At 36.3% G+C, this 25,534-nt stretch overlaps 1 protein-coding gene across 1 annotated transcript in view; it reads left to right on the top strand.

The window, feature by feature from the left end:
* The first annotated feature begins 383 nt into the window (after positions 1–383).
* Positions 384–25,534, top strand: part of ESRRG (estrogen related receptor gamma) — a 62,387-nt gene continuing 37,236 nt past the window's right edge. Inside the window, exons 1-2 of the mRNA XM_045536016.1 lie at positions 384–496; positions 4,111–4,272. Coding sequence (XP_045391972.1) covers positions 4,164–4,272 — 109 coding nt within the window. The 5' untranslated portion in view covers positions 384–496; positions 4,111–4,163. The remainder of the gene's footprint in view (positions 497–4,110; positions 4,273–25,534) is intronic.

The raw sequence follows: 25,534 nt of genomic DNA, 5'->3' as shown, positions 1-25,534 counted from the left end.
CCTACACATTGAGCTTTCAGGAGTGACTGATGAAGAGGATACAAAACGCCAATATCTTTAATTTGAAGAAACTACACTAGCACCAAATAACAGCTTCTTTGTATTCATTCACATGGAAACCCATCTTTTCTTTGATGTGCAAATAGTAACCTTAATGGCCTTGCCTAAAATGTCTTTCAGGTTTGTCCTCTGCTGGCCTATCTGTTTTTCAAGCACTGGCAATTCTAATTTAGCCACCATTTCTTTTCCGTTCTTCTCGTACCCCTGGGCCATTCTGCACTCTACTGTCTGTCACCAAAGCGCCCCTGTGGATGTTGTCTCTGTGTTTGGTTGGTCTCAAAGATGTTTACGTGAACAGTAAGCCAGTGCCTGTCTTTGCCCACAGGGGTGCGTCTGGACAGAGTACGTGGAGGTCGGCAGAAGTATAAGCGCAGAATAGATGCGGAGAACAGCCCATACCTGAACCCTCAGCTGGTTCAGCCAGCCAAAAAGCCATGTAAGTACAGCAGATGTGTCTGGCTTCCCAGAACATGAAATCCTCCCAGTTGGCTCTGTGTACATCAGCGTTGGCATGCCCATCCGTACTGACTCCAAGGAGACTTCTCTTTGTTGGAGAACAGTGGCTCTGTTCCTAAGGATTGTCTGTGAGGAGCAACAGCAACTCAGCTAATTATCTTTTTTTTTTTTTTTTCTTTGAGAGATGTTTGTGGTTTTCTCTCCCCAGCCTTTTTTCACCTAGTCATTTTGTGGGAGCATCGGCATTTTAATGCATAGCTTATATAGTGTGAATTTTACATTTACTGGTTATCTTTATTTGCAGAGGTACATAAAACGGATCATACTATGATCATTAGTTCATTGGAGCTGTTAGTCTCAGATTTCACAAGAAAGTGATTTTTGTAGTTTTCGCTAAGTAAATGAGTTTGACTGCTCAACCTCCCAATGAAAATACATTAGGGGCCTCATTAATTTGAAGCTATAGAAGGTTAACACACTAGCTAGCAACAGATTAAAACAAGAATGGGCCCTACTAATAACAAGCATAGGTTGCTGGTTCCATCTGAGATGCCCTTATAGGCATTATGAATTGTTTTTAAAGAGCCCGTGGTTTTATGATGCCAGGTGGCAATTTGAGAGGATAGCTGGTACATTGCTAAAATGCAAGCCCCATTCTCTTTGTCTTTAACTAAAAAGAGCTGGAATATAGACTGAGGAAGGAACTGTATCCCATTTTCTGAAAAATCCATTAATAGTTGTGCAACCGAGCTAGCATTTTAGGATGTTTATGCATAGGATTCATACTAAGCACTGAGAAATGCTTTGGAGAAAACAATTCTCACAGTCAGCTGTCTTTGTCTAAGAAGACACAACCAGCACTCACCGTGGGAAGTTGCCTCTGTAGCACTTCCAGAAAAGGCACGGGTAAGTTGTGATCTGCTTTCAAGGGAAGAGAAAGTGTCCACTTCTAATTCAGATTCTCCAGGAGGGGTCACTGCTGTGCATCATACATGTGAGCATATGGGAATCTGTTAAATAAATAAAACAGACCCTGAACTGTAAATGAAAGGACATTTTAGCTATGTCAAAGGAAAAACAACCAGTTTTACATAAAATTAAAGCTTAAGTGAACATATGGCATAGTTTCCTTTTGCCTTTCCAAAAAACATTATGTTGATTATACCTTCAACTGTCCAATCTGGCATCTTCTCCTCCGTCTGCATAAGCTGTTTGGCATTCTGGAAATACAATCTAGGACTGCATTAAGCAGATTTTGCACATTATAATAAAAAACTTTCTGATAATACAATAAAATGCAATAAATGCTAATGCTTAATTTCATTAGAGGTTTAGTTTTTCTGAATTCAATAATATACAGACTGCCCATGTCTCATTTATCATACACAAACGTTGACTGAAACCATTGAAAATTTCCTCTACCCAGAGAAAAATGAACGCCAGCCCATTTGTAAGTTGACATAATAGAGAAATACCTATGATTTTCTTTGTAAACCTGAGATATTGGGAAGTGGCTTGTCAAGTACCTTTAAGAAGATTACAGCAATTTCAGTGAGCTCCATTTGTCTGAGATAAAGAGGACTCCTAATAAATCATTACTCATTATCTAAAGGCCTCTGTGTTAATTTTCCTTAGTCCATTCAATTAGTATGTTTTTGTAACAAACATTTATAAAACTTAATTTTCAGATCCTGTCAGATAAGTGTCAAGAGACTGTGCCTAGGCTTTGCCTAGAAAGTGGCTGGGGAGATTTCTGGACCCTGCCTGATTGTGTACTACAAAGGCCCAAGAATGGAAATTGGGTTCTATTGATTCTAATTAGGGAAACATTAAATAAGATTTACCTAGAAACTGTGCTGCCGGCCATTCCATTTTCTGAATTAGGGGAATTTCTAAGCTTCAACCAAATTTCTCTGAACCCACAAGTCAAGTATCTGTTGACTTGGGTTAAAAAAGTCAACTAAAAAAAATTTTCCCTGTACTAAAAAAAAATTAGAATCATGATTTCTTCCAGCTACAATTTTATGCCCTTTATTATTGCATTTTCTTCTAATCCTGAGAATCTAGTGGTTGCTGACAGGTTTTGTTGCATTGTCAGAGCAATGAAAGTTGAAACCTTCCCAAGCATAACTAAAAATACAGGGTGTTGTTTCTGCAGCATATACGAGAAACAAATGCCATTCTTTGCAGATCCCACAAATTAAAAAGAATTTGTTTAATTTTTAATTTTTTTTTCTAGAAAATATGGTATTTGGGAATACTTCCAAATCTGCATATTTAATTTGATGATAATTCAGTACTGCTGCCAATGACTGGTTATCTGTTGACTATTTGAAATAAATATAATTAATATGGCAGCCATATTAGTAAATTTTAAAAATTTTATGTCAAAGTGTTAATTATAGCTTGGATAAGTCTCATTATTTCATGAAAGGAGACTAAAAGAATGCTATATTTATTTAGAAGTTATGTGAAGTCTTTTCAGGTTAAAAAATTTAAACACTTAGAGTGAAAGACAAAGGGTCTGGGAAACACATTTGTTCACAAAGAATCCCATATAATTCCCTAGTTTTCTACAATAATACTACATAGAATATTTAAATATGGGGGTTTCTTCTTACCCATTTGTATCTCCTAATTTAGAAGAAAATGTAAAATCTAAAGCTACATATAGAAATTGAAAACAGGGCCACCAAGAAAAATCATTGTGTTAGCAAGGCTTTACAACCCCTTCCATAAAGTCTCACATGCCCCTGAGCAATAAAACACATCTGATGTGATGCTTTCCATTTGTCTCTAGTGTTTATTTTATGAAGGATTTTAAAAACATATATCACAAATTTCAGACAGATAAATCTGAACCAGAGAATGAATGAAGGACAACAGATGAAAACAGAGGATTAAAGAATTAGACACTCAGAAGAGAAAGTGCTGTGGAATTTAAGTAGGAGTATTTTTATGGAAACTGATAGTAGCTATATTTGGAAGGTTGACTGGATGTGTGGGGAGGGGGAGAAAAGAAAGAAACTCCTATTTAATGCATCCCACGGAGATAGAGTTACAGAGTCAGTAATTCACCCAGGCAGAAGGGCTCTGACCTGTGTTCTTCTTTAAACGAATTAAGACAATTAATGACTTTCACGCCCATTATGACTACGGGTATTAGTAGTTCTTTGCCTCCCGCATTATGGTCTATATTTCAGTGGTTTACTGTGGGTTTTTATTGTAAAACTGTTGTATACTATTTAATCTACTTCCCCAAATCCCACTTAAGAATCAAAAGAGCAAACCCAGAAAACATCTAACTCCTCTTATCTGTTTGCTACAAAAATTTTCACTACAAGACAGATGCTTCATTCCAGCAAAAGCAGGTAGAGCAAAGAAAGGCATGAATTGTTATGACTGCAGTGGCTTATTTCTTGCTATGAGTTTTCCTGAACACTGCTTAATGTGCATATGTTAAACCATAAATGGAATATTTGGGGTTTATTGTAGGCTATTTGAGTTATTTTTCAAAACACAAAATACATTAGGGTTTATAAAAGAGGGATGATACTACTAGTGATCTTGTAGTGCTCTGGTCTGATCCTGCAGATAACAAGATTGTCTCACATTTGTTGGTGGCTGAACCGGAGAAGATCTATGCCATGCCTGACCCTACTGTCCCCGACAGTGACATCAAAGCCCTCACTACACTGTGTGACTTGGCCGACAGAGAGTTGGTGGTGATCATTGGATGGGCGAAGCATATTCCAGGTACATTTTCTGAACAGAAAAAGGTTGCAGTTAATTCCCTAGGTTATGTATGCAGATTTGGGCAAATTCAAAATTTTCTCATTAGTTTTTTTAAAAATCTCTACGTTTGTTTTTAATCGCACTTAATTCAGAGTTTTGCTGATCTTAATGGAATCATAAATCTTTATATATATTTGTACTACCTTGAGCTCTTGTTATTTTTTCATATATAAAGATCCTATTGCCAATATAAGATAAAGAGAATATGACTTTTAAAAACATTCCTTTATCCCTTTTAAAATTCTGAGCTTTTTCCTAAGGAAATACTACTATTTTTTCTTTTCATTTTGAAAAATGTTTTTGTCAACAGTAGTCTAATGTACTTTTTTCCATTTAAGAATCACTCATTTTATTGATCATGGTGGCAGATTATATTGAATTGTTATTCAGATATAACTTTCACAAGTTTGCTTTGGTTTGTAATTAGATATTTATCATAAATTTATATATAACTTATAAAAATAAATGTTAAACTGACATACGTTTTCTCACACAGTAACTTAAAGTTAATATTTTAAAGTATTCTATTCATTTTTTTCTTGACCCATCCTGTAATAGTAAATATATACTTGATCATAAGTTTTGAGAATTTTAGTACTCTGCTTCCATTATTTTTTCCTTGTTTGAACTTTGATTTTCAAATAGTTTATAAGCAAGCTTTTTTGAACGATGAGCAATATTTTTCTGGTACAGTTAACTTATTTCTGTCTCCTTAAACTAGTTTGTCTTTATGCTTTGAATGCTACAGTAATTTCTTTAATCAAATTGATGGAAGTCCCTTTCCCAGCCCACACTGAAACCAATTTATTGGTCATGATACGCCAGCTATGTTGCTAACAGTCGTAACGAACTGTCAGGCTATATCGCAGTGAAGCTAATTTGAAGTCATTAGGTGTGCAGCGTTCGGGCGACAATTTGTTACAGTGGTTAGCAACACAGCTGACATTTCTGAATGGCTTTGTTCGTTTCAGTTCTAGATGAGGCCAAGCAAATTGTAAACTAATTTAAACATCACTCTGTATTATACCAGCTACTTTGTCTTACACTGTTTGCTAATAAAGCCCCCTAAATTAAGTCAAAACTAGTTAAATAGGTGAGCTTGAGTGTATCTTAGAAGACACCTACGCAAGGATTACTACATCTAAAAGGAGGATGAGAATTTGACCGTGTGATGGTTGATACTGCATTTGGACTGTAATTACATCTCTATGACTTTTAGAAAAATATTTTTTAGAAGCGCTATACTGAAAGCTCTTAAGGCATTTTGGTCACTGTGGCAGTAGGAGCAGCCAGAGTTTGTTTCAACAGTATATGAAAACTTATTTGGAAGGAAAGTGTTATTAAAGGGTTTCAGAACAGAAAGAAACAAAGCTAACATCTGTTGAAGTGTCCAAAGACAATCGATACATATTGCATCATTTACATTAATGTATTATATCACTATATATGTATACATATACGCATGTATATATTTATACACATATTTAAAATATTGTAGCCCAGGATTTCTCAGCCTTGAAACTATTGATATTTGGGACTAGATTTGGACTTTGTTGTGGTGGGGAGGGGTGTCCAGTTTATTTGTAAGATGTTTAGCAGCACCCTTGGCATCTACCCACTACATGCCAGTAGCACCCCTGAATTGTGACAAACAAAAATGTCTTCAGACATTGCCAGATGTCCTCGGGGAGGCAAAATCAAGCCAGCCTCACAATTGAGAACCATTGTTCTAACCCAGGAATCAGGTATTATTGTCCTCAATTCCAAGACAGGGAGATTTGAGACAGAGAGAGATAAAAACACTTGCAAAAGTTCCCAAATGTATTCGGCACCTTCAAAACATACATTCAACATTGCTTCCTGGAGTAGAATTGGGATATTTTAGTTACCAGTTAATTGCATTTGATTGAAAGAACTATTTCAAAATAATAATGATGATAGTATCATTGTTGTTAACAGCAACAGCATGAAAGGCTATGTCACTATGATTCCAAACCACCCATTATAGCAGAGAATTCGGCTCAAGTTCTCCCTGAATTAAAAGATTTGTTCAGCCAATATTTTGATATCATGCAGACATACCATAATAAAGACCAATAAAAGTCAACAGTTCCTTCCAAGCCTTCTGGTAAAGAAAGTTAACAATAAATTTGCAGGTCCATTTGTGCATCTAAGTAGAAATGTCAGCTCACAAAGGAACTTGTCACAGTGAAGGAGCTCTAGTGACTTTTGTAAAGATGGTAACTTTAAATAACTATGAGTAATACCATTTCCAGTGGTGGAAACAATTACTATTATGTGTTCAGTCTTAAGCTGAGGCTTAGAACTGGTGGCGACTGAGGTTATTCTCTCCCCATGGCAAATGCCAGAGGAGTTCGCTGTGGAGTGATGATTCACAGCTCTGATTTTCCTGAGACCCGAGGGTGTTTTAAAATGATTGCAAGGAGTATCTTGGCTTTTCAGAGAGGGATTAGCAAAACAAGAATTAACTGAAATTAAAAAAAAATAATTCTTTTAATAATACCTATGCCATACTGTGTTTTGAGACAGAAGGAGAAGGTGCTACAATATGAAGTGTGCTGGCTTAGCCTGGGCTCAGGGAGGTTCAGGGCTGGACCACACAGCAGCTCTGTGGGGCACTGAATAGGGAAGGCAAAGAAAAAGTGAAGATTAAAGTCACATTTCTGCCTTGATAAAAAGTAAAATCATGTTCTTGATGCCAGAATTAAAGCCAAATCAAAACTGAAATTTCACTTGTCTTAGTCTTACCTTTAAAACTCCGTTTTTGTAAAACTTATGTTAAAATGTAAGTGAAGTCATATTTTCACTACACTAAAATTTAAACCTTTATTCTCTGTATGTTGTTCTCAGTGTGTGTAATTACACACACACACACACACACACACACACACACACATATATTTTAAATTAAGTTTAGCATCTAAGACAAGATCAGTAGCTTTTCCGCACTGCTTCAAATGTACTTCTGTACACTTGCTTTTGCTATATAAAAAAGTGAAAAATTCGACAAAAGAAAACATTGAAAAACATACATACGGGGGTGGGGTTTTTTATCAGTAAATAGAATTAGTTGACTTACATTAATGAATCATATAAATGGGAAAGCATGTTGTTATGAAACATGACCATACTTTTATCTATAGAAGAAAAAAGATCACAAGGGCTTTAGAAAACGCTTGACTTTAGTTGGAGGAGCATAAGGGCACAAGAACGGATGATGGTGCCCTAATAGCCCTTTTTAAGAATGACAGGGCCCAGCCATTAGCATCCTTTTATATCCTTGGAAATTGCTCATGCCTCGCTTTTCTGGTTCCTATCTGCCTGACTCTTTTTTATTTCTCTTTCAATTTCGTCCGCGCTCGGATAAGCGCATGCTAACACAATATGATTGAGCTGTAAAATGGAACGCTGTCGCCTCTAATCTCTTTTATGTAGATACGGAGGTACTGCACACTCCAGTTCATTCTCTCTCCATTGTTGGCCTTTTTTAGAATTGGTTGCCAAGTAATGGAGGCCCCGTCAAATATTAGAGCTAGGTTTCACAGGGTGTGATAAGACAATTATCAGCCCAGCAGTCAGATCTATTATTGTTCTTTGGGGTTGATTAAAATACTATTATGTACTGTAACTTTGTTAGCAAAGTGTAGAATGTGCTTAGTCAGATGGTGCTTAAAAAAGCATAACCCATATTAGCTGACCTATATAAGTGGCTTAAATGTATTTATGGATCTTGCTAGACAACTTACTTTAAAAGAACAGAAAGGTAGTTTAACAATTAAGTGAATGAATGCATATCAGAAAAATTTTTTCCTTTTTCAACATGGCAGACTTTCAAGTCAGCTTGTTTATTTTTAACATGACAAATTAAACAATTACCTATTAAAGAAGGAGGACTTTGCTCAAGTTTGGGGGCCTCTTAGTCACATTTTTAAAATGATATCTATTGTAACAATAGCAAACAGAAAAAAGAACCCTAATTTTTCTTCATACCAAGTGGAGGCAGGTGATATTAAGCTCTAAAAGAAAAACACACTAGGAGTTCATGTGATCAAATAGTCTTTAAGTATATTTATTCATGTTAAAAAACAGAAATCTAAATTATAGAAACCAACATTTTCCATTTACCCTGAAACATTTTTTGTAAAAACATGCAGTTAGGAGACTGTATCAAAAATTGCTCATTGACTTGGCCTTTTATAATTTTCTCAGAAGCATTTAGACTTTTCCAGCAATGCCAGAAATCTGTGAAGAATATGGATAAACTATTTCTCCATTTAGGATATAAGTTTTGGGAAAGAATACCTAAGAATATTTGAATATTTATTGTTAATGATACAATAAATATTCAGTATGTTTGAAGATATATGTATGTATTCTAACAAATTTTATGTAGAAACCAATTTTTAAGATTATATTATCCCACAATCAAAGTTGTAGAGGTTTCATTTTCAAAATATTCATTACTGGGTATTGGTGGGTATCTTAAACTGGTAGCACCATTGAGAGATTAGGATATGTGCAAAAGCACACACAAAAAAGTGGCAGAAATAATTACTGTAAGATTATGTTTCCATTTGTAATGAAAAATATGTTTCCATGTGTAGGCCGGGCGTGGTGAGTCATGCCTATAATCCTAGCAATTTGGGAGGGTAAGGCAGGAGGATTGCTTGAGCCCAGAAGTTCAGGACCAGCTTGAACAAGATTCAGACCCCATCTCTACAAAAAATATAAAAATTAGCTGGGCATGGTGACACACATCTGTAGTCCCAGCTACTTGGGAGGCTGAGGCAGGAGGATCACTTGAGCCCAGGAGTTTGAGGTTACAATGAGCTATGATGATACCACTACACTCTAGCCTGGGCAACAGAGTATCTAAATAAATAAATATATATTAATATATACACACATATGTTAATATTATATATAGTTTACATATATATACACACACAGACATACATGTGGGTATGGTTTGATGTGTAGGAAACAGGTCATGGTTAAATAAGAGTGAGTTATACCACATGTAAGTAGTACCTAGCACTCTGTTTTGAATCTGTATCATTGGCACTTGATAAATGTTTATTGATTAGTTTATTAGAAATATGCATAGCACAAAACTGTTAATTGCCTCGAGTTCCCACCCTCTATCCTATCACAGAACTAAATTTGCACGTAGCTGTAATTTGTACTTTGCTATGAATGAATTAAAGCAAGGGCAGCTTCTTTTCTCAGGATTAATCTTGCTTTTGTGTATGTAACTTAATGATTTTAGAACTGCGAAGTAGTTAAGTCTTTTAGTTAAGTGGAGAAGAGTTAAAGGTAAGACCCAAAGCCCTGGCACTTAATAAGATGGTTCAAATTATAAGAATATTCAATTATGAAATATTTGGAGGTTATATTTAATGTACCTGGTGGTTGCATACTTGTGTACCTGTAGTTGTGTTTAATAAGAATAATTCTGAAAGCAAAATTAGAAAACCTGAGCTGTAGTTGAGTAATTTTTTGTAAGTTACTTAACTACTCTCACCATCAGTTATACTGTGAAAATCAAATAAGGAGAAAAAATACACATGTGATTTATATATATGCATAATTAATTTTTGAGTTATCAAGTATGATCTAAATAATTATAAAGCATTCAGTGTTCATTTTTATTTCCAAGGTACTGCACATAGATTATCATTTTATTGTGATTAAAACCAAGTGATCCAAAAAGTTAGCATTCATAAAAGCCATTTAAAAAAAATATCCAGAACAAACACCAATTTTAATAAAGGAGGGAGCTTATTTAACCAGGAAAATCATTGTATGGATATTGTCATCATTTTGTCCTAGGTGGGAAGGACCATTAGAGTCTAAATAATCTAGTCTGTCCTCCTTGGTCAAATTTCCAAAATAATGGAAAGTTTATCAGTTTTAATAGAGTTTCTGAAATCACAACTGTGATAATAGATAGAAACCAGTAAGTTGGGAAATACATTGTGAAAAAAATAATCTGGAGTATCACCCAAGGACTCCATCATTTTCTGCAGCTGCCCTGGCTAGGAACAAAAAAAAAAAAAAAAAGTAGATCAACAAAGAAGGAGCGAATTTTCATAGGCAGAGATCCAGTTCAAGAGACATGCAAAGATTGTTAAAGATGCTCACAGAGACCTAACCTCACCACTGAGTGCCGTTGTTTTTGACCTTATACCCAGTTCTGTCATCATGCTGAATTTCCTGTGCGCACATGACCTTTATCCAACCATTACTTCTGCTTATTACTAGGCATCCCCAAAATATATTTGCCATCTATACATAGCCATGCCATTGTATACCTCTGATCACAGCAGAATCAGAATTTTATAATAATCAGCTTAAGTATCTGAGTATCTGCTGGTACCTAACACTACACTGAGTAGTGCGGGAAATTTAAAAGATGCATGTGATCCTGAATCATGTATCTACGTCTGCATAAACAAATATACATATATATGTGTATATATTTGTAATAATCTCTTTGGTTTATAACTTTATTAGTTCCAGACCTGAATTATTCAGCTTTATTCTTTTTCATGAGATTAAACTTTAATAAAAGTAACTAACATTTATACAGTTCTTTAATGCTTACAAAGCACCTTTACAAACTTTTATTTGATATCCACAACAATTCCATAGGTAGGTTTTGCTCTTTTCAGTCTTGCTTTATAGATAAGCAAACTTGAGAGTCGGGAACTTTGAGTCATGCTGCTGGCACTGGTACTTAGACCCATATTACATATAACTTAAATGAATTTTTACCAGTAGCTTCCTTATGTCTTTCTTTCCACTCCTTGCCTGCGTCTTGCTTGTTCTTTGTCATTTGTTCCAGATTACCTGTCTACATTTCATAATAAGTTAAGGCAAATGTAACATATTTGCCCTGTCTTTAAATCTCATGTATACATTTACAAAATGAATGGTTAAAGGGAAGGAGAGTGAATAAAAAAGAAAACGTATGACCCATCTTTGAGTGAATAAAAAGGTATTTGATCAATAGTGTACCCTAGACATCCCTGATCACAAATTTTAGTGAAATGAGTCAATCACTGTTTAGCTACTTGTGTGAAGGGTTGGAAAAGTCCTTAAATGAGTGGTTGCTAAGATTGGACATTCCTCCTCTTTGACGGTGTTCAGATCACTAGGTATTGAATTTGATTGAAAGTTACAGGTAAATTGGAGCAGAAGGGAGTAATTATGAAAGACTTACAATCATATTAAAAATTTTAGCACTAACACTCAGTGTTGAATCAATTTCTTCCTCCTTGCTTCCTTTCCTTCCTTGCATAAGCATTTGATGAGCTCTGCATCAGGGCTGTGAACTAAGGATACTATACACATGAATACAGCACAGTTCTACTTTTAAGAGCTTCACGGTGTGGTGGGTGATTCAGAAAGATAAATGAGGGCTATGGTAGTGTTCTCCCACGGAGTTATATGGAAACATGGAAGGAGGAGGACGGAAAGAAGATGTGACTTGAGGCTGGAGACATCGGCAAGGGGCCTATGATGGAAAACCTTGAATTTCATGCTAAGGAAAACAAATTTTATACTGAAGGCAGTGGGACATTGTTGAAATTTTTAACTGAGGGTGACTTGATTTGAACTGCATTTTGAAAAGATTAAAATGAAAACTTTTGAGTCATCTTACATAGAGACAGATTTTGAAATACTTTTGAAAATAATGACATTACATTCCTGAGTGTTGGGGATTTCTACACGTACTGTGTCCTAAAATATATTATCATTTTCAGGCAAGTTCATGGCGATTGCTAAGCTCTTTTGAATGATAAAGTAACAGGATGAGTCCAATCATTCAGTTCTCTATATATTACAATCTTTCAGAAACCTGAAACAGCCTGAAACTTACTGGGGGATTCTTAAAATATCGGCATCCTATAGACCTGGTCCAGATCACATCTTTTTTTTTTTTTTTCCCTGAGTTTCTTATTTTTGTTAATTAGAAATGTTACCTCTGAGTTTTAGGTCCTTCTCGAGGCTTTTGAGAGAAAGCCTTTTGGGTCTTATGAGAAAAGTGTTTATAAAAGCAGGCTATAAAAGCAGGCATAATTAGTGTAATCCATATATGCTGAAATGCTTGATTAAGATAGCTTTTTCCATCTCTAAAAGAAAAACTGGGGGAGGAGTGCACAACACAACGCGTGGCATGTTTTGTTTTCCCTGTGCCCTGTTTTGACCCTCGCTCCCACCCTAATCCCACTTCCCTTCAGTGGGCTGGTTGCACTTTTTCCCCCGCATCCCCCTTTATCTGGCTCAGCCAATCTCCAAATGAATGCGTGTCTATCCTGGCCTTGGCTTTGACACTCTGGATATATTGATTAATAGTTGCCCTAAGCTCCTTTTAGCAAATCAAATTTTCACTTTTAGCAAGGATTTCGCCTCTGATTTATTCAGCAAAGTGAAATGCACTAAATTGACTTTGACATTCAGGGAAAATGGCTGAAAAACAAAGAGCAAAAGGAAAGAGATATAAATTGTGTGGCAGCTGGAGACTTCAAGCATCAGAGAAACAGTTTTCTATAGAATACAGAGTAATTTAAAAGCACTTTTTAAACACATGGAGAAGTGATTTCTTAAAAAAATTGTAACTATTTTTTTTAAGAGTGCAAATATTACTTAGCTGAACTTATACTTTCTGGTATAAGACACTGTATTTTGTAGATAAAAATAGCTGAATAATCTAGGTTTGCATATCAAAATTAGTGAAAGCTAGAAAGTAACCTAATTACTTTAGAAGAGAAATGTTCCAGTCATCTTACACAAAATAGAATGGTTAACGTGATAGTGCTAGTGCTTTGTAGGATTAGTTGTAGTAGTGTGTGTGTGTGTGTGTGTGTGTGTGTGTGTGTGTGTGTGTTAAAGAATGGAGCTTTTTCGTCACTATACGGAGAATTTGAAATAATTTGGGATCACAAACCTCAGTATAGAAAAGCCATGTAACTTTGCTGTATGCTTTCCCCCCCACCCCCCCAAGAATATCAGCCTTGGCTGTGTTCTTTTATGTGACTCACTCAGCCCACCTCCTTGTTAGACCAAGGTTCAGGGAATAAGTAACCACCAGATTCAAGACACGAAGTGTGGTTTTGATGTGTAAAAGGAAATGGATAAAGAAAAGAGAAAGGGAGTTGAACTCAACTCAATACGGGCACTTGGGGAGGAATGAAAGGTGTGGGGAGTATCAGGAAGTACTTTTTGATATGGAGATCTAATAGACTGTTGCCTCACCTCTGTTGAGGGATTATCTGAGCGGTGAAAGGAGAGGAAGGTGAAAGGTACAGCTGGAATTTGCTGTTCTTTTCCCTCTTTCTTGTCCAGGATGAATTTTCCTCATTAACCACAGCAAGGGGCCACACAGATAGAGTCGAGGAACTACTATCCCTTAATTATACCTTTTTATTATTCTCTTTCCTTGAATTTTCAACACATCTAATGAGAAAGCTGTACTAACTGACATCAGAAGCGACCTGAGTTATCCATATCAATGGCATTTTACAAATCAGATAATATCTTAACACTGTACCGGAGATGTCCACAGCACCACGTACTGATAGGCATATTATTTCTCTAAAATCATGCTGCTTCCTCCCTGGTTCAGGCCAATTTTCAACCTGCATAAGTGACCTCAATTAGAAGAATTCAATTAGAAGAACCCATTTAACCTGCCAAAATCACTTTAATTGACAAAACCTTCTAAGCAGTTTATGTTGTATGGTAAATGGACATAACACCTCCATTTGTTTATAAATACCTTGACATTTCTCTTAGAAAGAATCATTTTCTCTTTTTTATCCAAAAAAATACTATGATTTTTTTTTCCTAGAGTACTCCATAACTTTTATTTTTTATTAATTTTTGCCAGATTATTTTTTCCTTTTAGCAAGAGTCAGGAATGGCGATGTACAAAGTATACAAACTCTGAGTCAGGGCTTTGTGTCAGCTTTTGTTGTACACTTGGATCTCTTATGGTGCAGTTCAATATTATTTTTATATGCATCAAAAAGTACTAATTCATTGTACTTTGCTAAGGAGAAAAATATAGTGGATAAATCCGACCCGTTGGTAATTCTGAGAGCTGTAGTCAGTTCGATTTAGTTAATCCTGAAATTTTTACCAGTCTCTGTTAATCACATAACTTTGTTTCCCACAAGGAAATTATATGCCCATTGCCAGAATGGGCATTAGGTCCTAACCACACATTGTTAATAGTATCAAATCAAGAAGGGGAAAGGACCAGTTTCTTCAAGTGGATTTCGTTTAAGCAAGTTGGTAGCTGAATGCCCAGGTCAGCAACACAGACTATCCAGTTTCAGAGAATCATCTGAGCCCAATTAAACGCCGTAACTCTAGGGGTGTCTCCGAAGAGCAGCCACCTCCTCTCCGTATGAGGGAGGCTTCACACCTGCTTAACCTACATTAGGAAAGAATTAATTACCTGAAGTGCTGGGCCCCCTCCGCCAGTCAGCACGTTTGCGCCGGGGCACATGGTGGCCTGGGCTGCAGAGGGAGAGACAGGGAGAAGGAGCAGCTGTGGGTTCCTGGAGAAACTCGCTCACTCCTGATGTGGTCAGCACTTTAGGAAAAAAAAAAAAAATCAAGCTGCTCTTATTCTTGTGATTTGTCTGTGTCACGGCAGAGCCCAGTGGCAGGATGGCAGGATGTCCTCAGCACAGATTTGCACACCTGAAAGAGGAATACACCCCCAAGCCTGTTTCAGCGGTAATGTTTCTCAGATTCACTCACCTTTTGTGGGAAAAACATGGAAGAATTCAGGTGTTTCAGATTTATTTCTGTGAATTGCTATTATTGTAAAGTGCTTTATGGATAGATTTCCCCAAAGCTTATAAAATTGTCACTGAACAGTTTTTCAGAACAGAATATACATGTTATATGGATAGTATTAGGTATTAGCAATTATCATCTTAACTTTTTCTATATTATATCAAATTGTGTCACATATATACATATATTTATGTGGACAATATATTTCTTGAAGATAGATTAATATCAGGAAAAATGTTACAGAAAAGTTATTCTGGTTTATTTTAACAATTATATATCACAAATTATAAAAAAAAACCCACCCATGTTATTCTTTCATATAGCCTAGGTATATTATGTGGATATATCAGGTCAAACTCCTCCCTGAAGGATTATTAATTTATAGATACGGCTCAGAATCCTTTTATTTCATGCAGGGAGATGTAGCAGAGAGATACCCCTGACTGAATTTGAGGTTGGGAAACATGGCCCACAGCCCAAAGTGGCCAAGAGTTTGGTTGATGGAAGAACTGCCAAAAATCTTGATGCAGAACTAAGTAGTCTAGACAACAGAAGGATAAAATAACATGAATTCATGAGGTGTGCCATACTTATATAGCATCTTTGAACATATTTACCGAGTAAGCACTGATGAAACCTTTGAGGAAAAAAACACTGTTTCTGGCAGATCAGAATATAACATTCGGTTAAAATTAGCTTGTGAATAATCCTTGGGTTTTAATTAACCTGGTCAGTTATCTGACCCATTACACTCACTGAAGGTTTTAACATATCTGTGTTTGCCATGAAACTTTAACGCAAACTGCCAAGGCAATTTTTTATAGTTGGAATAGAATTATTATTTAATTTGAATCTGACCGTAATATATTGGTACAGTTGAATACATTTTGTATGGGCTGAGAAAGGGTGGTTGGGTTATCTCAAAACATCAACTCGGATATTTTTTGAGATATCCGAACATGGTAATATGGTTTATAAATTCAGTTTGACATTTTCTTAAACACATGGTAATATTCACTTCCCCAACAAAAATACCAAGTGTAATATATTTTTGTAGCAAGCGAATGCCTATTCATTCACGCACTAAACAAAGTATATATCAAGAGCCTACTGTATGATGGGCTTTACTAAAGTTGCTATTCTTAGGAAACTGTCCCTATTGTTATTTTACAACTATGATGCATAGTTTATATATTATCAAAATACGTTTTGAATTTTTATTTTGAGAATGTCATTTTGCGGCTTATTCAGGATCATGATTTTTATTTTTCTGTCTCACATGTTCAAGAGTCTTGAAGAAATGTTTTGAGAGTGATCTAATTCAGATGTCACCTGGCATACATGTCTCCTGGCCCAGTATTTCAACGTTTACCACTCTGCAGCTCTTCCTTCCTGAGTTCTGAATATCTGTGATATTCTGTGGACCAAATTGAGAGCCAGCATCTGGCTGAAAGAGCTTTTATGTTGTTTTCACATCCTGTATGTGTGTTCTGAAACCATTTGGATTTTAAATGGTTAAACTACCCCAGGAACGAAGTCCTTTTATGAACAGAGACTTTTGACTCCATTGGGGAGGATAGCAGTATTTCTACTTTAAGAAAAGATTCTTCATTTTACCATGACTTGATATTGGGATATAGAGCTGATTACAGCTATCATTTTTCTCAAGATTGTCGAGGTCGTGTTACATCTCCTGCCGTTGACTTTTGTTGTCTCCGGCAACAGCACAGTTCAGAGGTGTGGGCTCTATGTTGCATCCATACTTGGCTTGTTATCCTCTTATCAAGCTCTTAGCATCCCTTTGTTTATTTGAGGCGACAGGAAGACTGTGTAAAGGCTGCTTAGTCAGGGATATCAGCCTTGTTGGCAGCGGAGTGATTGCCAGTTGAAAAACAAGGCATTATTGCTCATTTTTTCCCTCTTATTAGTTTGATTACATTTGCAAATCAAATCAATCCATCAGACATGATCAGGCCTCGTCCGCATTTTAAGGAATAGTAATCTCCGTCTAATAAGATGCAAATGTGTCACATCGGTAAGTAACCAATAAATCATCGTCTTGTCTTTGGCAATCATTAAATATCAGAACCAACAGTCAATTTTTAGTATTTTCAATTTGCGATATGCCGCTGGAATATAAAGATAGATGGACGTAATTACACAAACCAAACACTATTTCAGTTCATTCCAGACAGCAAATTTAGTGGAAGGTATAACTGGCTTGTCATCACACTACATTATTCCTAGCGGTTCATGCAAAGTTCACAGACAAGCTTCAAATGGACATTGCTTTTTTTCAACTTCTAACAACATCCCCACAATGGCGAGCAAACTTTGATGTAAGGACTTGAACTGACTTCCGCACGGCTGTTGCAGTCAGATGCCAACATGACAGAAAACATATGCTCTCTCCCGTCAGAAACTGCTGGCAGTGCCAGCTCCAATCTTCTACATTTCCTATTTTTAAAAAAATGAACTCGCAAGTGTAAAAATAAAGAAAAACAAAAACAATCAAGAACTCTTCAGATGATTTATGCCATCCTCTTATAATTTGATGGAATCATTTCCCTCGGGGGGAAAATGAACAAAAACTTTATCTTTCTGAGTTCCCCATTTTAGAGCTTCTCTGTTTGGGCAACATATTCTTTTGATCTAAGCCATTCTCTGTGAAGATGTGCATGTACGGAGTGCCCTGTATGGCCAGGGAAGAAACAATGTGTTAATTTTTGGCACATGGTGAAATCTTGACGCATATGTTATAATTCAAAGGGTAAGAAATGTAATTGCTTGGATGGAATATCTGATCCGAATGTCTTTTCCCTAATTATGCTCGCTTGGCAACTCAATATCTGCCGATGAACTGTGACACTTGCCCTTCTATTTATTCATTTGTTTGTTTATTTGCAGAAATTGCCCTGTCACAAATAGAGGGCCCACCCCAACATCTCTTAGTTCTATTTGATTATCCCAGTGCAATCTATAGTTATACTTTTCCCTCCTGTCCCAATATTTTCCTCTTGTCTGTCTCTTTTTTTCTGAGTTCTGATATAAGAAGTTCTTCTCAGTCATTGATCTGATATTTAAAATTTCTTTGATTTTTCTTTTTTCATCTTAGCCTTGCCGAGTTACCGACATCACTTTTGTTCTTTCTCTTTCTTCTCTGCAAAAGTTGTTTGCCTTCTCCAGTGTAAGTTGCTAAATAGGATGTGAAGAACATATTTATGTGACCTTGGTGCACCTGCTACTTATTTTGGTGGCACTTCAAATAGTCATTGAGAGATTCCAGTTTGCCTTGACAGATCTGTCATATTCTATGTAGTTAAAATCTAGAGCTTAACATTTGGCAATGCCAATCCTTTGGCCTACTAGGCCCCTTATTTGCAGTGAGAAAAGCAAATTCTTTGGAAGATTATTTAATAAAAACTCTCAAGTTGAAAAAATTAAAATTTTCACTGCTCTATTCAGTTATTTATGTTAAACGTACTGGGGACCTTTATGCTAATTACTCTGCCAGGCGGTTGGATACAACAAAACAGACTAGATGTGGTCACACTGTTATAAAGCTTAGAGTCTGTTGGGGGATAAAGAAAAGCAAAGAGGCAGTTATAACACAGTGTGCTAAGTGCATTGATAGAGTAGCACAGCATTCTGTGGGTGGGAACTGTAACTTTTGGAATCAGAGTAGGCTTCTTGAGGAAGGTGACATCTCAGCTAGATTTGCATGACACATAATAATCCAGTGAAGATAAATTTATAGGGAGTTATCAAGCAGAAGTTTAAATAATTAGCTTCCTTCTTTCACTGAAAGTCATAGTATAGGATAAACAGATCCATTTTCAATACCTTTGCCTCATCTGTTCGCAGAACTGAAGAACATTCTTCATTGAAGAATAAGGAGTATGCTTTCAAATTTTAAGAAATGATAATAGTTGGATTAGACTCTGGTTATAGGCAAAGCCTGGAAGTTTCAAATTTAGACAATGAGAACATGCAATAGCTTGAGGTAGTGGTCAAGACAACTTTTCGGATCAGCATAATCAACTTCTTAAACGTCACACGTGTACGCCTGTTGGATTCACTGCACATGGCATACATCTGGGCAGGCAAAATGAACCATGACTTTATGGAAATGATTTTGTGCGCTTTTGCAAATCTTCTTTTTTCCCTATCCACTGGAAGTTAGATTTCCAGCATTCTTTTCCTTTCTGCAAAACTATTGTGAATTTTTCACATACAGCCCTGGTCGTTCCAGGTGATTGTTTTGCCAGCCAGCCCATGTTGCTCAAGGAACCCCATATATAGCAGCAATTGCCAGGAACCCCTATGAGTTACAGCTGATGAAAGCCATATAGCTCGTGCCTTTGAAGCTTTGTACCAGAACCTTATGCTCTCTCTAACCAATTTACATACCACCATGGTATGTTTAATTTGCTTTTTCATCAAATCAATAATGGGTCTAATTGAAAAAATTGGCAGTGCTACGTGCAACCTAACTACTGATCTCTGTGTTTGCCGGCTAAAGGGAATGTCGCACAGCTCTGTGTCAGACACCTGTGTTATTGGTGTACTCCTGCGACTAATGCGTACAAAAACAAACATTAATACAGGTGGAGCATCTGCACCAATTGATCACTATGCTATGAGAATTAATCACCTGGCTTTCAGCTTGAAGAATAAAATTTACATCTTTAATGTATGAAATGTATTAACACACATGCTTACACCATCGGCAGGGTGATGTCAGCAGACATGCATGTGCAGCCCCATTCAAATGTGTTCCTCTGGACCCTTGGACCTGGGTCTGTGAATTGAGGGCCAGGTTTTAAGCACTTGATAGCATTTTTAAAGTTTAGAATTGATATTTTGTTTTTATTAGTAGTGATTGGAAAAAAAAAAACTGGTCAGTAATGCAACCTAAGAGACTAACGCTGAACTCTGGACTAGAAATCTGCCTTCAAAAACTGTGTGATGAAGCTTTTGAGGTTGAATTTTATTTTCCCCCAATGCAAAGTGGATTTTGGCAACATCATTCATCATCAAGCTACATTCATTGAGCTCTACTAGGTGCCAGTCCTGGTCCTTGCTGTTTTATGTACATTATCTCAATCTTCAAAACGACCCCATGCTTAAGGATCGCCTCCGACTCTATTTTATAACTGAGAAAGTTGAAGCTTAGAGAAGTTAAACAACATGCCTGAGATCCCAAAGCTGGTAAGATAGTAGAAGTGAGATTTAAATTTAAGTCTGTTAGATTCTAAACCTTCATCTTTATCCACTATGCTAACCCAAATTACTCGTATAGACTAGTCTTGATTTTTTTTTTTTTTTTTTTAAGTTCCAACCTGATTTTTTTTAAAAAAAAGACGCAGGACAGGATCTCAAAACCTTTTGCTGACAAAACGTAGATTTCATTGATGCCTCCAGTAATGTTGATTTGGTAATTATTCCAGGATTGGCTGCATAATTGGCAGGGTCCACTACAAAATGAAAATGCAGATCCCCTTGTTAAAAACTTGCTAAGAATTTCAAGGCAGTGACAGTTGAGCATTAAACTAATAATTCATTTAGGAAGGAAAGGTATTTTATATCATTCTTAGCCAGTGGTTCCCACCTAGGGAAATGTAGCCTCAGGGTATGTTTGGAAATGTCTAGAGACATTTTGATTATCAAAGTGGGGGGGGAGGGAGGGAAGATAGGCATCTAGTGGACAGAGGCCAGGGATTCTGCTAACCAGTCTGCAACGCAGAGGAGAATCCCCCACCTCCTGCTCTCAACAAAGAATTATGTCAGTCATGCTGAGGTTGAGAAACCTGTCTTAAACTATCATACTTGTGAGCTCTTTGAGTTTATTATTCCATTTTGAAAATCATATACATTAATAAATATAGTAGCTTTACTCTCAAGATCAATAAATATTTTGGGGCAGCCGGGGTGTCTTTGCACCAGCACTTTGTGGCCAACCAGTAAGTTTTATCTTTGATATTTAAAAATAAAACTGAAAGAATAGAGAACTCTTACAAAGTGGCTATGGCACATTTGAATTAAGAGTTTTCTTGGAAATGACGTCAGAATAACTCTAAATATTAATGTTAACCTGGACATTCTTAGAATTCATGCATGGGGGTGGGTATGTCTCAAGCTTGATAATGAATTTTATAAAGTTTACATGAAATCATTATACATAATATATTGTTATATTGCATAAATACTATGGCAATTATTTGCAGACATGTAGGAGGCTATATAATTCATCTCTTCCTGGCATTTTCTAATTCTTAAATTGCTTTTCTAATTATTGAAGGGAAAAACATAATAACCACATTTTGGCACAGAAAATTTCATTTAGGTCTATTTTATGTCACTACCCTTCAACTCAGTTTCTCTCCATTTAGGGATAATATTTTTATTTTAATTTTTTTTCATTTCAGGATATTATGGGGGTACAAACCTGCTGGTTACATGTTATGACTTTGCCACATCATTTAGGGATAATATTATATCAAATTTTAAAGAACCCCAACTTCCTAGAACACTGTTAAAAAGAACAGAAATTTTTTTCCAGGTTACCTGAAAAGGTATTATATTTGTGATAGGGTCCTTCAGCCCTTCATTCATAGTCTCTTTGAACTCTTTATATATAGCCTTCTGACTAGCTTAACTCTTCTTCAAATCTACAGCAAATTTGAAGGGAGATTGATGGTAAAGGGACCCCCGTGGACAGCAATTGAAAGTAAGAGAGTCTGCATGAAAAAATATAAAATGCAGATCAAGTACTAAGAAGCTGAGCACTGGAGGCTGTGTAATGTGGGTTTGGGGGCCCCCATATTCCTCTAACCTTGGGGGGCCTCTCAGTGCAACCCTGGACCTCCCGATGGTTCCTGATATTACGCTTATTCTGAGCCATCAGGAAAATTAAATATGTTTTAAATAGACTTAGTTCAGAAAGACTGAGAAATACGTAATTATTTTAAGGAATCTAACCAGGATGGCTAAAATCTTTTAAAAAACTGTTTTGGAGTTTTATATAATGAAACTCACCTCTGTGAAATGTATCCTTCCTTTACAGTTATGGATTATTATTACTATTAATGAAAAAATAATGACAATGGTTATCATATGCACAATGTTCAGATTGTAAAATCATTCCAAATGAATTTGATGTTCACTTGCATTTGATACCTGCAACATCCTTGTTAAGTTGTCATAGTCACCCTCCTGTTTTGTTCAGATGAGGACAGAACTTCATTGATTTTGAAACCCAAACATGCAGTGATTTTTCTCCAACTGCACATAGTTGACTCTGTATGTACATTTGTCTCCTGAATAGTATCACTGAAGTAATTGCTACTCACGTTTTGCAGCATAGTTGAATTCAAGTTATTAAATGTTTCTATTAATTTGATGTTTGAAATAATTCTCTAAGATTTTTTTCATTTTTAGCATTATTGAACATAAGCACAAAAAGATAATATAATCTCTTTTTTGTATTTTTTTAACCATCTCTTAAAAAGATATGTAAGTAACTTTATTTGTCACTATGATATTAAATAGAAAGAGAATCCTGCAAAATTTAGAATGGTGTTACAACATTCTTCATCTGATGTTGGACACTATTTTCCTCTTCGATAGACTGAGAGACTACACTGCCAATGTCATCATAGTTTTGATAGTGAAGCAATGGAAATACATAAAATAATGGTTTAAATGCCATGTATTCCTAATCCAAATTTTAGTGGTAAGCCTGCAAGAGCAACAATTAGACATGAATATTGAGATAATAAAAAAAATTGGAAGCTTGCTGGAATCCTAGCGTTTTATAATCCTGTGTTGCCAAGATGATCCTTCAACCTAGAGATTCAAGACAGGTAGTTCTTTACTCTTCAAGAGCTGTCAGTGATTAGAAGAGGCATAGAAGAAATTTCTTGGGTACCTGTGCAAAAGAATAAAATATATTTTTCCCCAAACTTTTTTTTTAAATGATGATAGAGACCTTCAAAAAATTTCAGATAAAACAATATATAATGATAGCCTTGAAGGCAGATTTAGAAACAATACTACAACCTGAAAAATAATGTAGTCCCATGGATTTGGTGGAAGGCTATCACTGTGGTTTGGGCAATTTGAGAACACACAATTTCTTGTCAGTGATTTGAAGATGGCCCCATGTGCATTGTTGCACATGGCAACTGTGTACTCGACTTTCAGCTTTATTTCTTCAGTGCACTTAACCATAGTGTTTTTCAATGGGATGCTATTGCCATTTTAAGTGGAAAAGTCTTTGTTTTGCAGGATTTTCAGCAGTCATTGGTTTTCCCACTAAAAGCCCTAGTTCAAAAACGCCGCCATATATTTCCAAATGCTGTCTGCTGGGGGTAAAGGGAGGCAGTGAGTAGTACCCTTAATTCAGGAAAATTTGTGTGCAAATAAACACTAAATTAAAAGCAGTGCAAATCAAAGTGGGATTTTTCATGCATGAAATATGCAAGACTATATTTTCCATACAAAATGTGGACCAAGGGCTACATTTGTAAATAAATGAATAGGTAGATAGAATAAAAATTCAGTCCTCCAATATTATTGAGATATCTTTGTATGGAATGCAGCGTTTTAAAACATAGCCCTGGTCATTAAAAAGTTTAAATCTACTTGGGAAATGAGTAAAGAACAATTAGAGGTCTATATGTAATGAATGCTACAAGATATCTTAACCCAGAGTGGGAAAACAGTAGCTTTTGGAATTTACTGAAGTATAAGCTTTTGTATGGCTATCTCTTCATTCTCCGTCTTACATTGAGACCTGATAGAAAATTCTAGGGGTATATGTGATGCATCATCCACTCTTGCTGGGATGTGGCTCTCTGTTGCATACTCTCATGTTGACGTCTCATTTACATTTGTATTTAAGAGCTATCACTAGTTTTTAAGAGTTACTTTATAAGGAATCAAAAAGAAGTGCTGGCCAGTTGGGTGGCTCACGCCTGTAATCCTAGCAGTTTGGGAGGCCGAGGCTGGCGGATCGCTCGAGGTCAGGAGTTCGAGACCAGCCTGAGCAAGAGCGAGACTCCGTCTCTACTAAACATAGAAAGAAATTATACGGACAGCTAAAAATATATACAGAAAAATGAGCCGGATGTGGTGGCGCATGCCTGTAGTCCCAGCTACTCGGGAGGCTGAGGCAGGAGGATTGCCTGAGCCCAGGAGTTTGAGGTTGCTGTGAGCTAGGCTGACGCCATGGCACTCACTCTAGCCCGGGCAACAGAGTAAGACTCTGTCTCAAAAAAAAAAAATAAAAAAGAAGAAGTGCATTCTTTTATTTCTCCAAGAGAGAAAAAAGGCTGACTCCTATTGAAGTGATTAAATAAGAAGTCCCATATCTGGGAGAAAGAAAGAAAATAGTTCAATAAGGAGAAAAAATGGAGATCAAGAGGATGTGAGCGTTAGAAGGGATATAAGTCAAATAGAAAGGATAGGAATTGATCACCCAGGATTAGTAATAGAATTAGAAATCTCTCTCTTTCTCTTTCACTCCCTCTTTCTCTCTCTGTCATACATACACACACACACACAGACACACACACACACACACCCCTCTTACACCCACAGAATGTAGTATATTCCAGTTCATGAAGATTCACCAAAGGACGTGTTTTAGGGCAACTTATTACCAGGGTTAGGCTCCCAAAGTGTGGCCAAAATGAAAATCCCAAATCCTTAGTAGTTGAAGCTCCCAGGAAACTCCTGTGTGATCACACTCAGGGATGCACTAGAGGATTCGGTGTTAGGGTTCATAGGATATAGATAACTGGACTATTTAAGAAAAACTGAAAGTTGGGCTGAGAGGAATTCTGGAAGAGTTTTGGTTTTAAAATGATTATAGACACAGAACAAAATAAAAGTTAAAAAGCATATTTGTCATCCATATCCTAGCATTGTTTAAGAGACAGAAAGACTTAGGTCATGATAACTCCTTTTTATATAGTCCCTCATCTTATGCTCATGGTCATGGTATATAGAATAGCTAATCACAAAAATAATCGACAGACTCAGAAACAGCTGAACGAGCCTCCCTTACTTCAATATCATTATTTCTTAAACTTATTATTAAACTGAGGTTCGTACTCCATAATGTGTAACAACATACAGGAGATGATAATGCCATTGGCTAAGAGATAACATTTAGCTCGAAATCCTTCTGTGATCCTATTGAATTTGCCTGTTAAGTTCTTGGTGTAATTAAAGCAGATAGAAGCATTCATACGTTTTGTTGCAAATTGATATGATCTCTTTTGTCTGTGATCTAAGTGAGATTGCCCTGTAGTTTTTAATTTAGCAGGTTAAGAAGCACAATTAAAATATCATGAAACAGATGATAATCAGAAACCATCTT

This window comes from Lemur catta, chromosome 23, assembly GCF_020740605.2.
Source record: "Lemur catta isolate mLemCat1 chromosome 23, mLemCat1.pri, whole genome shotgun sequence".
Classification (NCBI taxonomy): Eukaryota; Metazoa; Chordata; class Mammalia; order Primates; family Lemuridae; genus Lemur; species Lemur catta.
This window is presented reverse-complemented; position numbering and strand designations above follow the sequence as displayed.